The sequence below is a fragment of the Vombatus ursinus genome, unplaced genomic scaffold (genome assembly GCF_900497805.2).
Source record: "Vombatus ursinus unplaced genomic scaffold, bare-nosed wombat genome assembly UNPS02014798.1, whole genome shotgun sequence".
NCBI classification, from domain to species: domain Eukaryota; kingdom Metazoa; phylum Chordata; class Mammalia; order Diprotodontia; family Vombatidae; genus Vombatus; species Vombatus ursinus.
The window spans coordinates 828,805-846,414 of record NW_020954576.1 but is presented as its reverse complement, the minus strand read 5'-3'; the positions used below and the strand labels follow the sequence as shown (position 1 = coordinate 846,414).

At 39.0% G+C, this 17,610-nt stretch overlaps 1 protein-coding gene across 1 annotated transcript in view; it reads left to right on the top strand.

The window, feature by feature from the left end:
- LOC114049802 (tudor domain-containing protein 10-like) overlaps nt 1-17,610 on the top strand; it is a 51,698-nt gene that overhangs the window by 24,906 nt on the left and 9,182 nt on the right. The window contains exons 4-6 of the mRNA XM_027871209.1: nt 2,546-2,604; nt 13,124-13,194; nt 16,045-16,201. Of these exons, the coding sequence (XP_027727010.1) occupies nt 2,546-2,604; nt 13,124-13,194; nt 16,045-16,201 (287 nt within the window). The remainder of the gene's footprint in view (nt 1-2,545; nt 2,605-13,123; nt 13,195-16,044; nt 16,202-17,610) is intronic.

Sequence of the window (17,610 nt, the reverse complement as noted above, 5' to 3'; positions counted from 1 at the left end):
AGGTAGGAATAGAAATGGAAAGCCTCTTGTCCACCTCTCCTCTTAAGTCTTGATTGGTCTCTTCAAGCTCACTCCTTCTTGTTCCACACTCTCTTCTTTATCATCCCACCACCAATTTTATGGATTTGAGGAAGGGTCATATAATGGGTAGAATGCTGGATTTGGAGGCAAGAAAATCTAGATTTGAATTCTTACTCAGATACTTAACTAGCAGGTGACCCTGACCAAGTCACTTAACCATTTAGCCTCAGTTTCTTCACTTGTAAAAGAAAGCAGTTGGCCTCAGTGACCTCTGAGGTTTCTTTCAGCTCTGAATCTGTGATCCTATGATTTACTAATGAGATTTTTTTTTATTCCTGAAATATAAATTCATTTTTCCCTCTTGTTTTCTTCTTGATTTTATCTTTTGTTCCTTAGATTCTTTATCCCATTGATGATCCCTTTGCATTTCAATGTCTGCGCCTGTGTGTTTTTTAAAAATAAAAGAGTAAACAAGACTTCTCTACCTCACATTATGGCTGTGTCTAGCCCTAGCCACATAAAAAACCGTTTCATTTTTTAGTTTTTCACTGCTATCTGAAAGTGTTCAACCTGTAAACTAATAGAACAAAGTTAAAACCCTCTTTACCTGTGCATTGTTTTGAAGTCATGGCTTGAATGATTTCCTTTTGGTGAATGTCCAATTGTTTGCTTTGATGATTAGGTTTAACTTTGCAAAATAAATTATTTTTTTCATGCCAACCAATCTTCTTTGCTTTTTGGAATATTATGTTAAGATTTTTCCTTTGATGTCTTATGTACACTGAGTAATGAAGTTTATATCACTGATTGTCATTGAAATATGAAAGATTTTTATTCCTTGCTGTCTGCAAAATTTGTTGTTATTATTTTGAAGTTTGGCTATGATTTTTCTTGGAATTTCTTTGTTTTAGTGTTGTGTAGATTCCTTCGATCTGTCTTTTGCTGTCTGTTTCCACTCTTTCTGGGCAGTGATTTTCTAAAATATTGTATTCAAATTTTTTAATCATGCCTTTTTTCTGGGACATCTGTAGTTCTCAGATTATCTTTTCATATCCTTTCTTCAGTTTCCATACTTGTAAAAAAATTTTGTGTTCTTTCAGTTCTTTGTTGTCTTTTGATTTTATTCGCTCAGTTTTCCTTCTGCCTCTTCATTTTTGTGGGCCACAAAATTGTCTTTTTCAGAGAATCTGTTATTTGGGAGAGTCTCATTTTGTTCCAGATTCTCTACTCTCATTATACTTGTTGATTTCTTCCTTGAGAACTCTAATTTCTGATCCTATTTCTTTGATATCATCTTGTAATTCTTTGATTGTTCTTCCTATCTATATAGGAGGTTTTTAGAGTTCTTTTGTCAGAGGACCTTCCAAAATTTTTTGTGATTTATTTATTCATTTTAATATTTGGGGCTTATTTTCTTTGGTTGTAAAGTACTTGTTCATCGAAATGGTTCTTTTCAACTGCTCATTTCTCTTTCACCATCCATTATTCTGCTGGTGTTTCTATGTTATTTTTTTAAATAAATTTTTAAGCACATTCATAAATATGCTTTTTAAAAAAACTCATCAGTACTTTCTGTTTGAGGGGCCTAGGACTTTTATTGACTTCCTCCAGTCCTGGTCTGTTCTCTCTTTTCTCATAGATCTGTGGCCCTGAAGGGATTGGAGTGATGGATTAGGCCTACCACAGGAAGACTTTTGGAAGTTACTATGGTTGAACCAATTCATCTTTCTTTGTCATTCCCATTGTTCTCAGTTCCACATTTTCTTTCTTTTTTTTTTTTTTTTTGGTGTAACCTTGTTGTATATGGGCCAATTTTCAATTGGAATGGAACTTCTGGGAATTATTCAACTCCTTTACTGGATTTTCTTCAGTTCATAGATTGAGGAACTTATGGAAGAGGGTACACTGAATAATTGTGAGGGATAACTTTAGAAAGACCTTTAAAATTATCTCTTTTCCACCTTTCACTCTTTCTATTGGGTTCCTGTTTTCTCCTTTACAGAATTAGTATTAAATAATTGTAACCAACCCCTCATTTCTGTCCCGTTCTCCATAACATGCTTCATCTGGCTCTACAATTGCCCATTTTTTTCTTCTCTCACCTTAGGGCTAGTCTGACTCAGAGGCCTCTCTGTGTCTCCCTCCCCCACTTTAGCTAAAGAGCTAGGGCTGGAGTAGTTATCTAGAGTGCCAGAAACAATAGAAATGGTCTTTAATGTTTTGATATGTTTATTTTTCTGTAACAATTACTTTGTGGTAGGTTCTTCTAACTTTTCCCTTCTTGTCATTGTATTTTTTTTGCTTGTGAGCATTTTGTAGTTTATTTGGGGTGGTAGATAGGGAGCTGCTGTAGGATTACCCCTCTCTCTGCCACCTTCTCAGAATTTTCCCTGTCCATCTGTTTTCATCAGAGAAGTTCATTCATCAGAGTCATCCATAATCCTTTTGGGTACACAGCAATGCTACATTAAAATGGTGTTATAGACAGTCTTACTCTTAATGTGTATTTTTTTCCTCTCTATAGGACACAGGAAGAAAGAATCAGAGGTGTATGTTGGAAATCTTCCATTGGACACCAAGGAGGTATCACTCCCCCTGTTTGCAAATGGTTCTCTTTTCCTTTCTTGTATAAAATTATTTTTAATCTTCTTTTTGGAGGTTTGCATGTTCAAGCCAAAATTTTTTTATCCCACAGATTTGGAAGAATAAGTTTAAGAGGATTTGAATGATAGAGTTATCCCTACCTTATTCAGTTGTCCATTCTCTAGACATATGGAGGGGATCTGTGTCACAGATAATTCAAAATCCATTAAAAAATTTTTTTTGGAATGTATTCAGCACTGTGAAGGAAACTCAAGTTAAACTTTTAAAAGTGTCTGCTGTGCAGAGCACTAAAAAATGACAGTTCCTGCCTACCCAGGTGAGGTGAACTGGGGATTAGTCATACACATAAGGTCATTACTGTTATGGGACTTTAATTATACCCCACAAAAGTATTCAGTTCCTTGAGAGCAGAGACTGTTTCTTCTTATTTTTCTTTATATTTTCAGGGCCTCATCCAATGCCTGGCACAAAGTAGGTGCTTAATAAATGCTTATTGATTTGAGTAGTTGAGGAGAGTTGCAGAGAGCTATTTAACAATACAAGAAGATATAATTACATGCTAAATTGTGTAGTGCTATAAATTCAGAGAAAAGGAATCCTTTTTTGTCCTTATGGTAGATGATAGACTAGTCAGAGGAAGGTTTCATGAAGAATGTAGGACATAAAGGATGGATAGTATTTGAATCATTGTAGCAAGGGGACTTAAATGATCAAAGGCACAAAAATAGGAATGAACAGGAAATATTCATGGGACAGCAAGTGAACTAACCTAACCCTAGAAGGAGGTATATATGGGTAAATTGGAAGAAGTAAGGTTACACACCTGTGCCAAATTAAGGTGGATTTTTGGCCAAGCACAGGTTTGGTAGGGATAGGATACCCAGAGCTTTTTGAGCAAAGTAACATGAAAGTAGAATTTAAGGAAGATTAATGTGATGATTATTATATAGGACATAACTCTCGTGGTGAGAAATCAGAATCAGAAAGGCTTGGTGTAGGGGTCGAACAAAAGTGATGGCAAGAATAGTTGATAGGAAAGAATGGATAAAAGCAAAGTCAAAAGAAAAATCCACAGAAATTGGTGCTTATAGGATATGAAAGTTGGAGAGGAATAAAGAGTCATGGATGACTCTTAGGGTTTCAAGACTAAATGATTAAGAATGGTGGCACCATTGATGGGGGAAATAAGGGGAAGTTTCTTGGGGAGGAAAATGTTGAATTTGAGGCAATGCTAAATAGAAATAAAGGACTAGGACTTGGGTAAGAAGAATAAAGTAGAGATACAGATTTGGAAGAAGTGATTTTTTTGGGGGGGTGAGGCAGTCGGGGTTAAGTGACACAGCTAGTAGGTGTCAAGTGTCTGAGGTCGAATTTGAACTCAGGTCCTCCTGACTCCAAGGCCAGAGCTCTGTCTACTGCACCACCTAGCTGCCCCAAGAAGTGATTGTTAAAGCTATGAAAACGGATGACCTCTTCAGGGGACAAAACAGAGTGAAAGGGGGAGCTGAGGGTCTGACTGATCTATGGAATACTTGCCATTTTTTTTTCAGTCATTGATTTATTGATCATCTACAACAAGCAAGCCACCATGCTAGACTGAGAGAAAAAAACTCAGGAGATGCAAACTCCCCCCAGACTATTTTTATGGAAAAAAATAGGCTGTCAGTAGTTAAATAGGGCACTGTGAAAAATGCTAAGCAATATTGGCAACAAATGCTACAGGAATTGAAGAGGGAGATAGCATTCTTTTTCCTGTTGGGGTATTTGAGTCCTTAGCTTTTGAGGTTCCTGCCAAACTTTAAAACTGTGGTCCTGATTTTTGAGCTCAGCTTTGAAGAAGCTAAGGTTCTATGCTAAGATGGTTCAGTTATCTTAACAAGGTAAGAATACTCCCTCCAATGATTATAGCCCATCCTTGTCTTTTCATCCTTGCAGCTATTGTCCATGATTTCTAATAAATCCTCCGTAAGGAATTCCTCCATCGTGTTGAGATATTCCTCCAGATCGCTTGACACTGCATGGTTCCCAGTGGAGTATGCAGGCTCTCTTCCTATTATTCGTCCTTGCAATATAATTGGCCTGCCTCTTCCAGTTCTATGTCTTTCTGATGACATTCTGATTCTTTTTCTGTATGATTCTTCATTGCTAATGTATTGCTACCTACTCAGACCTACTATTCTTCTTAGTTTACCCATTTCTGTACAGAGAGCCACCATGCATGGAGGTCTGCAGCCTGAGTCATCCTTGACTCCATACTCTTACTCATCCTATATATCTAATCAGTTTCAAAATTTTATTAACTCCACAACTTCTCTTGTGTCTATTTTCTCATCACTCAGATGGCCACCACTCTAGCTCAGGACTTCTTTACTTCTCATGTGGACTATTAGTGACCTCCTATTTGGTCAACCTGCCCCAAGTCTCTCCTCCGATTCTTTTTCCACATAGTTGTCTGAATGACATTCCTAAAGCACAGATCTGACATTCTTAATTACAGTCAGAAGAGTCAGAGGAAATGGGTTTAAATTTAAGTTTTGCCACTTATTACTAGTGTGACCAAGTTGGTTTGCCTGTCTTGTCTTCAGTTTCTTTCTTCATCTGTGAAATGAGGGGGACTAGATGATTTCTGAAATTCCTCTCCACTCTAATCTGTGATCCTGTCATTCCGTACTTAAGAAAATCCAATGACTATGACTTCTGTGATCAAATACAAATTCTTCTGTTTGGTAGTGAAAGCCCTTCACGACTTGGCTCCAGCCTACCTTTCTAAGCTTATTATTCCCCTTACATTCTCCATGGTCTAGCCAAATAAACCTTTATAGGTTCCTTCTTCCATGACATTCCATCTCCTGTTGCTGTTCTTTTGCATTGCTGCCTGCCGTGCCTAGAATATACTCTCTTCTCACCTCCACTTCTTAGAATCATACTCAACTAAGATACAGTTCTTGCATGACGCCTTTCCATATTCACATCCCTCCCAAGCCCAAATTACCTGATATTTATTTTCTGTATTCTTTACTTTAGATGTGTCCCTGTCATCTCCCCCTATAGAATATAAACTCCTTAAGGTCAAGGACCATATCATTTTTGTCTTTGTCTCTTCACTGCCTCCTGGCAGATGCTAGGTGCTTTTCTTTAATAATATTTTCCCCAATTACAGGGAAAACAATTTTGAAAATTTTTTTAAAATTTTCAGTGTCAATTCTTCCTCCCTTTTTCCCCTTCTCCCTCCCTAAGTTACGAAGCAGTCTGCTATAGATTATATATGTGCAATAATGTAAAACATAATTCATATTAGTCATTTTGTAGAAGAAAACTTGAACCAAAAAAGAGAATAAAGAAAGAAATATAGCAGAGTGGAGGGAAAAGGCTTGCTTTGTAGGCAAGGGAATCTGAAAAGTAACAGAAATGTTCATTGCGTAGAATCATGGAATCATTGCATAGTTTCATGGAATGTTAGAGCTAGAATGGATGACCTTACAGACCTATGCAAGTGCAGCTCTCCATTTTGCAGATAATGAAAGTGAGGCCAAGAGAAGGAAGGTCATTTGCCTGTGGTTACATATTTGCTTAGACAGGAGACCCAAGACTTCTGATTACAAGTTTAGTGTTTTTACCATTATACTGCATCACATGCCACAGAGGCAGTGAATAAAACAAGGTCAAATTGAGAGAAGGTTTTGTATAGGTGGTGATAGGTCAGAAGGCTGGAAAAGTAGATTGAGTGCATACTGTGGAGAGGCCTCTAATGCCAGCTCAGGAAATTGTAGGTCAGTACTTGGACATTTAAAGTTTGTAAGCAAGAGGTGACATACAGTGTCATATAGTATAAGAGCAACAATTTCTTAAGTAGATGATCTCAGCAGGATTTGGATTTATAGACCATGGACCAGGCCTTTAGATATGAAAATGACATGTTTGTAGTCAGGGCTAGAATATAACTCATGAAAGTAAGGAATATATTTGCTTGGAGACCTGCAAATATGATAGAGTGCTTTAAATAGTAAAAAGAAGGAGGTAGGATGAAAAGAACCTAAGTATCTGCTAAGCCAGATCAGAGATTTTACTGAATCTTAGAGTTGGAATGAACATAGGAGATCATCTGGTCCATCCAACCTGTATGAAAACAGGTATGAATCAACTCTACAGTTTTCCTCACAGTGGTTTAGTCAGCTTCTGCTTAAAGATCTCCAGTGACTGAGAATTCATCAGTTGGACTTGGAATGAGGAAATACCTGTGTCTGAATTTTGCCTCCATCACTTACTAGCTATATAACTGAGACAGTCGCTTAAAACTCTGACTCTGTTTCCTCTTATGTAGAATGAAAATAATACCTATAGTATTTATTTTACCAGATTATTATCTGTGTAATGTATGTAAAGTACTTTGCAAGGCTTAAAGTTTCATATGAATGTCAGCTATTATTATAAAATGGGAGGATTGGACTAGATCTCAAAGGTCTCTTCTAAATTGTTTTTTTTTTTTAAGTCCTTTGTCTAAAGTCCTGTTCTCTTTTGGGATAATAGAAAGAGAAGCAGTGTAGTATAGTGTGTAGGATGCTGGACTTGGAGTCAGGAAGACCTGGGACTGTCATAAGGTGTTTACTAGCTGTGTGACTGGGAGAATCACTTAACCTCTCTATGCCTCAGGTTCCTCATTCTGTAAATGAGAGGGCTGTACTTGTTGACCTCTCAGATCCCTCCCAGCTCTAACTCTGTAATCCTGTGAAAGTATACTAGATTTGGAATCAGGGGACCTGAGTTCAGATCCTGATTTTGCTGCTCACTAGTGTGAACTTGGGCAAGACACATCTGTCCCTGGGCCAGATGACCTCTAAGGTCCTTTCCAGCTCTAAATCTATGACCTTGTAACAATTTGAATTGCCAAGTTCTGCCTCCTATTGAGGCCAAGATCTGCCTCTCTGTAACTTCTACTCGTTCTGCTTTTTTTTTTTGCTTTCTGAGGATAGGCAGAACAAATTGACTTTCTCTTCTACATGTGTTTAGTTCTGAATGCTGCATTTTAGGAAGGATACAGAAAAATTAGAGCTTTTCCATGCAGAGGAGAGTGACCAGATGGTGAGGAGAAAGGGGAGTGTCTCAAAACTCTGCTGGATGAGAAGTGGCTGAGCTGATTGAGGACGGCTGGTCAAGAGAAGACTGGAGGAATATGAGTGCTCTCTTGAAGATGAAAGGTTGTCATGTGAAAATCTCAAGTTAGAACATAAAAGGTCCTAGAGAGAGAGCCAGGGAGGGGAGTTTCCTAGGCAATGCCATAATCTCAGACTCCTAATTAGCAGAAAGGAAGATTTCTTAGGTAGCATGATTCTAGAATCTAGCCTTATATTGATAGAAGGCAGGTCTCTTGGGTAGTAGCAGACTCAAAGATTGCCTTGCAAATAATGCCAATCATTTGAATCAGCAAGCATTGATTGTACCTGCTGTGTGGAGGAGCTGAGGGAGGCATTGAGGATACAAAGACTGTAACACCTGCAACTGAATATCTGCCAATATGATATGCATGCCACCTCTGTCTTTATCTAAGTCATTGATAAAAATGTAAACAGTATAGGGCCAAAAATAGATCTCTAGGACACGCCCCTAGAGACCGCCTGCCAAGTTTAAATTAAACCATTATAAGCCAGTAACATTTACACTTTGAGTCCATCCATTTAATCAGCTTTGAATTCATCTATTACTATTTAGTCCACATCTCTCCATATTTTCTACAAGAATACTATGAAATATTTTATTAAATGCTTCACTGAAACTTAGGTCCATTGTATCTATAGCATTCCCCTGAACCTACCAGTTTAATAACACTGTCAAAAAAGGAAATGAGGCTAGTCTGTCATGACTTGTCATTGATGAAGCAATGCTGGCACTTTGTAATCACTTCTTCCTGTGCTCATTGCTCACTAACCATCTCTTTAATCATCTATTCTAGAATTTTCTCAGAAATAGAAGACAAGCTCATTGGCTTGTAGTTTGCAGATTCTTTTTTCTTCAGTTTTTTGGGGTTTTTTTAGAAAATCTGAATATTTGTCCTTCTGTAGTCCTGCAGAACCTCTTACATTTTCAGAATATTTTAAATGCCACTGACAGTGGCTTAATCACGTCTACTAGTTATTTCAGTATCCATGTCTATGTACTCTGACTTCAATTCATCAAGTGAAAGAAGGTGTTCTCTTTTGGATCTCCTTACAGGTAACAACTCCCTGTTAACCATTTGTTCAGTTATTTCCACTCTCCTTGGCAGGAAACAAAACAGAAGCAAGATGAGAATTGATCACTTTCTCCACCTCACCTCCCAAGCAGCATTCCTTTCCCTTCTTTGATCTTTTTCCTTCTCTCAATGTAACCTTTTAAAAACCCTTTTTGTTGTCCTTAGCTTTGCTTGCCAGCTTCAGCTTAATTTGAGCCTTCAGCGCTCCTGAGAGTGTTTACACTACCATGCCATGCTCTTTTATTCTTCTTTTATTACCTACCCTTGCTGCCATCTTTTGTACACATCTTTTTTTTTTTTTTAAAGTTGGTTGGTGAATTCACTGTGCATCTGCATTGATCTCTTCAGTTAACTTTTTTTTCTTTCTCATTAGAATTGTTTTCCTTTGTATCTTAAGAATTTCATTCCTGTGCTTCCTGGGATGACATTGCTTGTAGGATTTTAGTTCCTGGAATCCTGTTATTTTTTTTCTCTAAACCCTTTGCACTTCTCTAAAAATTTAGAGTGCATCTCTGACTTTGTCAAGCTTTTGTCTTCTCCATTACAAACTCAAGAAGGGAATAGTCACTTCTCCGAAAGTTTCCTGTCATTTCCATCCTAGCAGCCAGTTCCTTTTGTTTTTTATGAATCAGATCCTATATAAATTTTTCCCCTAGTTAGTTCATCCACCTTTTGAAGGATGAAATCTCTTCTAGACTTCAGGTCCAACAATCCAACACTTTGACACCTAGCTTTCTATTTCTCTTTCTGTCTAGGTGGTCCAAGGTAGATCGTAAAGACAAAATTGTTCCTTTTTTTCCTCTCCATTGATCTTCTCTCAGATCTTCTCCATTATGCATCCTGTGTCTGGTTTCTGGGTTTTTTCACATGCATATAACTTCTTAATGCTATTCCACTCCCCCTTTACGTATCCTGTTTCTTTTGAATAAGCTTCATTAAGAGCTAAATTCTAGTCCTGGATTTCATTCCACCAAATCTCAGTAATAGGTCACATTTGCCTGATTCCTCTTGCTTGTTGCCTAAATGTTTGCCATTTGTGTATAGACATTTTGAGGCAATGAGTTTTTCCTTCTGGCACCTTTCTTGGATTTTGTCTCTTCTGAACTAATAGGTGATTTAACTGCCATTCTTCTTCCTTCTTTGTAAGTTATTCTCAGTGGTGTATTGTTTTCTGGTTAACAGTAGACATTTTTATCCCTCCCTCTGACCTATCCATTTTAAAGCTTTTTTTATTAGATCAGATATTAGATTTGTTGGATTATGAGATGCCCTATAAATACATTCTTACCAGTTTTTGTTAGATGTACTCCATCCCTATCTAGGTGTCTGTTACCTGTTATAATAGCTATAGTCCAGAAATTCTGATCTCATTCTCAGCCACTATTTTCTTATCCACACAAGTATTTATCAAATTTTTTCCTCTTCTGCATCCTTCGCCTTTAGTAGGTTACAGTGAGGGGAACAGAGCCAACCTGTAGTCTGTACTTTTTCTCCAACTTCATAACCTTTGACAGTCTATCTTAAGTTCCTTCTAGCAGTATCATTTGTGCCTATGTGAATTGCCAAACGTAAGGAGTAGTCATCTGTCTTGGGAGGTTCTGTTAGGTTGTGTCTATATACTCCCAGAAGACAATAGACCTCTTTGTTATCAGGTCAACAAATGGCTGCCATAGTACTCCTGAGCTAGGAGTTGCCAGCTCTTTTTCTTCTAACACTTACTGAGTTGATATGCTTATCTGATGACTTCAGTGGTTCAGCTCTATAATTTCTTGGAGGACAAGCAGCTATTTCCTCCTTAGTGCATCCAGCTCTCTCCTTTTCATAATGTGCCTCAAATCTGTGAGGGACTCATCAGGATTTGGGGATATTACCTATTACAGCATCCCCATGTGTGTGCTAGTGGAGTCTAAATTGCAGGGTAGCATTGTGAGTAAGGAGGGTAGTGTGTGGAACTAAATGTGACCTTGTGGAAGGAGAAATTCACTGGAATGTTCCACTGGTGTGTAGGGGAGATTGTTTTGCTGTCAGACCCCAAAGGGAATTCATCCCACATGGCGGCACTTAGTATGGAGGATGTTAGGACCTTGTGGAAAAGTGGCTTGTACCAGAGTAGAAGGATAAATAGCAACTCATAAATTTTCTGTGGGGTGAAATAAAGACTGTCCTATAATCAGTATTTGCATTGTTTACATTGAATACCTATATGGAATCTGGGGGTTACTGTTACCCACATCTGTGGAGCCCTAGACAAGAACTGGAGTCTTGCGGTTTCCCAGAATAAACTCCAAGTAGGGGTATAACAGTGATATTTTGGAGTCACAATCCCATCCCCAGGATTAAACCGAGCCTCCATAAACTCATGGCTGGGGGCCTGGTTTACATTGAGCTATGGTTTATATTGGTATATAAAGCTCACAATCTTGTGAATGGATCAATAGTGATTTTTGTCATTTGGTATCAGTAGAAAGAGAAATGTCTCCTTAATTACTAAAGTGTGTTTAAATGGTGTTTTTTAACCTGAGAATGAACTTAATTTTTTTCTAGTGTCCAAAACATTTGATTCTGAAATTTGGGGAGCTTTTCCTGTCACTTGAATAGCAGTGATAATGATTTAATTACTTTTAATATTGATTTGAATGATTAATAAATGAAGGTTTAATAATAGTGACGTTTTCATGACCATATTGATATAACATAAATAATTTTTTAAAAAAGAAATTGACAATGGACTAGAAGGAATGCTGGTGAGGTGGGAAGAGAGATAGGATGATATACTATAAAGAAATATAAAAATTTTGAAATTTTTGGAAGACTTACTGAGAAATATTTATCATTATAAAATGCTTTTAGTCTACTCAGGCCTTATTCCCCCAAAATAATTTCTAACAAATATTATGAGGAAGATTTAAATAAAAACTAAAGCAATCCAATTTTAAAAATATTTACCAAGTGCAAGGCACTAGCTTGGCTTTGAAGATCTAAGACGATCTAAAAAGATCTGTGCCCTCAAGGAGTTTGCAAATCATATGGGGATTATAAAAGTAATAATATCTGGCATTTATACAAGGTGTCCCAAGAGTTTAAGACTTTACACCGTGTATAGTGTTTTAAGGCCTGTAAAGTGTCTCCTGTATTTTCTCTTCTGTGATACTGCCACCACCCTGGCAGGCCCTGTCACTTAACACCTGGACTGCTGACATAACTTTTGGGTTGGTCTCCCTGCCTCTAGTCTCTCTCTATTGCAGTCCATCCCCAACTTAGCTAAGAGCAGTGATTTCCTAAAGCTCAGCTCTGACCATATCACCCCCCCCCCATAAATTTGACTTCAGCTGTACCCTCTTACCTCTAGGATATGAAATAAAATCCTCTGTTTGACTTTTCAAGCCCTTTATAACCTAGCCCCTTCTTACATTTTAATCACCTCATGTACTTTATAATCCAGGGACATTGGCCTCTCCAGGTGTTCCTAGCCCTAAGATACTCTATTTTCTGATCACATGCATAAGGCACTGGCTGTTCTTTATGCGAGGAACTCTCCTTCCTGACCTCCACCTTCTGACTTCTTTTAAGTCTCAGCGAAAATTCTACCTTCTACAGTAAACCTTCCCTCTGACATTACCTCCAGTTTACCTAGAAGATTTCTTGCACGTACATAGTTGTTTGCATGGAGTGGAAGCTCCTTTAGACCAGGGACCATTTTTCCCTTTCTTTGTATCCCTAGCACTTAGCACAATGATGGGCACATATTAGGTACTTGTTGACTTTTTGACCCAAGAAGCTTATATTCTATCAGCAAAAACATGTACTCCTCTAATTAAATACATAATATGTACAAAGTAAATGCAGTCATTTCTGTGGGGAGGAGCCTTTAGCAGCAGAGATCAGAAGAGGCTTTAGGTGGGAGGTGACTGTCCCTCTTTCCCATTACATCTGTCATGGTACCCCCTGAGTCCAGTTTCTTCAACCAATGTTTACATGCCATAGATTCAAGGCCCTTCACAGTCATAAATTGCTTCTTAAAAAGGAGAAGTCAACACAATTAGTTTTGGTAATAGTTTACCATATGATATTGGGTTGGATTTGAAATAAATTTTATTGTTTCTACGTACTTATTGCCTGATGACAAGACATACATAGCCCAGGTGCCTGATATATTACAGTTTGATTTAAAATTTAAGAACTATTATAATGTTATTTTGTTTCCTTTACCCTTCCCCTGTCCTCCTCACCACTATTCCTTTCTTACTTTTCCTTCTTCATACTTATCCTTAGGAGGACATTCTATCCCTTCTGAAGGACTTTGGCCCACTCCGTGTCCAGAAAGTTCAGAATGGCTGCAAATGGTAGAGTGGCTTTTCCTTTTTTACTTTTGGGGGAAATCCTCCTTTTCACCTTTGTCTAACTTGTTGATATGTTGTGCTGGCAAAGAAACAAGATTGAAAAGCTCCAAAGTGCAGAGTTTTACTTTATCTTCCTCTTTGGCAATCCATTCAGTTTTGGAAACACCTTCCATAAACCCTTTGTTTATTCAACAAACATTTAAATACCTACTATGTGCAGCACACTGATGGGCAATGGGATAGCAGAGGTAAGATAGTTCCTTTTCTTAAAGAATTTACAGTTTGGAAGTGATGATAAGATAGGCATATGGATACAACTAGAATTAAGAAAGTGAAAAACAAGAAGAAAAAACACCATCAGATCCAATGAGAAGGACATCACTTCCTGCTGCAGGAATCAAAAGGATTTCGTGGGGGAAGAAACATTTGAGTTAGACTTTGAAAGATGAGCCTGGGTCATTCTGCTGAGATGAGGAGGGGAGAGGAAGGCAGCCCTCTGCCCAGAAGAGTAGGGGGAATAGGGTGTGCTCAGGGATGGCCAGTAGTCCTTTCAGACTGCAGGGTCTTCTTGAGTAACAGGCTCAGGAGTTGGGACTTTTTTCTCAGTAGGTAATAGAGAACCATTGAAGGTTTTTGAGCAGTGTGGATAGTTTTTTTTTTTAATTATAATCAGACCAAAGATTAATCTGGCAGTATCATAGGGAATATATAGAGAGCAGAGGATTAGAATTAGGAAGATGTGTCTTCACAAAATATCTTTAAGCTGGAAGTCGTCTAAGAGAGGTTAGAACAGATGAGGAGATGAGTAGAAAACATACCGGGTAGAGGATGGGTGGAGGATGTTTAGCCCAGAGAAGACAGATAATAGCTGTCTTCGTTTATTTGAAAAGTATTCCTACAGACAAATAATAAAACTTTTTTTACTTGTCTCTAAAGGCAGAACTAGCAGTGATGGGTGAAAATTGGAAAGAGGCAGATGTAGGCTTGATGTAAGAAAAAACCTGCTGACAACTAGAGTTGTCCGAAAGTGGAGTTGACTGCCTTGGAAAGTAGTGGGTTGCCTGCATTAGAGGGAGGATTCCTCGAGTAGAGAGGAATCTAACACTGGTTATTGCTGAGGAGATTTTTTTCATGCTCGGCCTGTGTTACTTGGTGCTGAGATCCCTTCTATGATTCTGATAGAAATGGGCCTTAGAGAAATTGGGAGAGAATTGTCGATTTAGAACTCGAAGAGATCTTCAAAATGAACTAATCTAATCCACTCAGTTCATTTCACGGATGAAAAAAGTGAAGAGGAGATACAGGTCACAGAAAAAAAGAGTTAGCCTTCACCAGAGAGATAACCAGATTTCCTCAGACGTGGGGGGTGGGAAGTGAGGGGATGGAAGAATGGCAATAGAAGACACAGAAGTTTTAAACTAAAAAGGAGGAGAACTGAGGGAGCTCGTGTTTCAAGGCTTTTATATGCTCAGAAAATAGGGGAAAAGGTAATCTGTAAAGCGGCTAGATGGGTTTGAGAGTTGAAAGATGAAAAGGTTTGGAATGGACACTGTGGGTACGATTCTACATCTAGCACTGCTTCAGACCCTGGACCAAGAGATCACAATGCTTGGTTCTATTTCTGGATATGTCCTTGACCTCCAGTGCTAGATGACCTTGAAGAAAACACAGCTTAGTGACTTGGTTTTCTGTAGAATGAGGAAAATGCATACTCCCGACTTTGTTGGTATGCTAAAATGACAAAACATAGTGATGAAAGTACTTTGACATTTTTAGCATATTGGTGCTGTCGACATTCAAAGGAATAGTAATGTTACCCCCTCTTGGTTATCCAAAATGTCCCTGGGTTTTCTTCCCATGAGACTGGGACCTGGCATGATTAAAGTGAACTAGGAAGGCATTAGAATGGAGCACAGCACCTAAGGTGGTTGGGTTTTTAATCCATCCACTCATTTCTGAAATGGACTCCCCTAACTCATCTCTGTCTGTTGAAGTCCTTCTCTTCTAGAGCCAAGCCTTCCTTGACCAGACTGCCTGGAAAGGTGAAAGTTCTCTCTCAGAGTGCTTTGCCTGGATTTTTCCATTACTATGTATAGGAAATTTCAGTAGTCCCTGTTACTTACCTCCATTAGCTCCTTCCTTACATGTTTGGTTGTTGAAAATGAGGATAACGCAGAGTGTCCCAAAAGTCTTAGTGAAGTTTTGAGCTTTGATAGCTTTTAATCTCTTTTAAGCTATTTAAGCTTAAAACTACAGTAAGACTTTTGGGACACCCTGTATTAGCCTCTAGCCAAGCATCCATGTAGGGCTGTGAGGATCCAGTAAATCTGTAAAATGGGGAGGTTGGACTAGATAGCCTTGAAAGTCCTTTCTGGTTCTAGGTCCATGTTGCTGTGAAGTGGTAGAGGAGTGCGAGCCTTATTATGAGGCTGTGTAGTACAATGGAAAAGGCATTGAATTTGAAGGCACAGGACCTGGGTTCACATCCTGGACTTACTATTTACTACTTATAAGACCTTGAGCAGGCCTCTTACCTCTCTGGTCTTCAGTTTCCTCATCTATAAATTGAGGAAGCTAGACTTGACCACTAGGATCTCTTCCAACTCTATGGATCATAGAGCATGAGTTCCCTTTTTTTGTGGGAATATTTTTGCAGATGTTCCCTCAAGCCAACGAGAAACCTTTGTGTTACGTGTTAGTTGAGCTCTTATCCCTTCCCCAGGACAGCATGGCTTCCTGGCTTCAGTGTTCTTGGCCCTCTTGGTACAGCAGCAGCTCATGAACTGGACATTGAGTCGATCTGAAGTGCTGACCTGTGTGTGACAAGATGGGGTTTCTCTCTTTCCTTCTTAGCTTTGCATTTGTTGACCTGGCCTCTGCAGAGAACGTGCACCTCGCAGTCAAGCAGCTGAATGGACAGATGTTTCATAACAGAAAGTTGTACCTGAACTCAAACAACTGGATCCCCAAGCAGAGCTCGGACTCCACAAAGGGCAACACAGAGTTACCGGTAAATTCTCCTCTTCTTTCTCTAGCACCTCTTTAGAGAGTACTTTCCCATCAGCAGATAATTGGACAGAAGTCACTTTGTGATTCCTAGCATTTTCTTCAGTTCTTGGCCTTGTTCTTTTCAGAGGAAACATGAAGTTAGGCCAGTTGGGTGACATTTGATAGTAAGTCAGTATTTCGTCGGATCTGGAGCAAGGGAAGAAAAGGGTGATAAGAGACACTGTTGAGGTAGTCTAGATAAGACTTGATGACTGGATAGGAGGGACAAGGAAGAGTGGAGGATGAACTCAGAGGCAGTTTAAACTTAGCTTCTAGGGATTTGAGTTTGGACCAACCTCCATACAGCTATAGATGAGAAATTGACTATAGCTGTTGTGTTGGAGCAGCAAGACCACTGGAGTTGAAGGTACAACCTGTACTCAGATCCTGGCTCTGACATTCACTAGAGTATAACCCTGGGTAAGTCCCTTCACATCTCCCTGGCTCCATTTTCTCATCCATAAAATGAGGATATTAATACCTATGGCATCACAGTATTGTTGTAAGATCAAAAGAGAATATGTGTGTTAGCCAGATCCATGTGGCCTGTAGCAACCTCATGAGGTGTGGGATATAGTGAAGCCAAGGTTACCTTTGTAAACATTTTACATATCTTAAAAGATCTATATAAATATTAACATACCTGATTACCCTGGACCCTGCTACATGAAGGGCAGGTGATTGAACACTTCAACCCTCCCTCATTGTTTTCTAGTACTCTTAAGGAGGATGGGGGAGGGCATTCATTCTCTCTGCCATTGGCTCCAGCCCCCACTGATTATATTCCCTCAATTTTAAGGTTCCATGCATCCTAGTTTCATTTAACCAGTTAATAGATTAGCTTTTACAAGAGAATATTTACTTTAAAGATATAATAAAATCAAATATATAAACATCCATCTACCATAGGCCTCAGTCTCTAGGGAGGGAAGGGAGATGAGGTTCATAGCTTAACTCAGTTACTGTATATCTTAGTCACACCAAAGCTCCCTTTGAGCTCAGTCCTGGGCACCCAGACTTCTCATGGCTTCTCTTCCATACTGGCCACAGCTTGAGTCCAGGTCTAGAGATTCACTGAGACCTGAAAGGGAGAAATGAAACAGACCAAAACCCCAAGCCCACTTCTTGGGGACACAGGGCCTGAAAGAAAGGATGGAAAGGCCATCTTTGTTCTCACTCAACTTAGTTCATGGTGCCCATGCTGCGAATGAACAGGACCTTCATCCCATTGCAGGCTGCCAGAGAGACACTGGTCCAGTCTAGTAGTTTTAAAGACTCGGCCTGTTTGGCCAACACAGCTATTGGAGAAGTTGGCCGAATGGCTTCTCCCAGAAGCATGTCCTTGTTGTCTTGGGGTCTCCTACCTTAAGT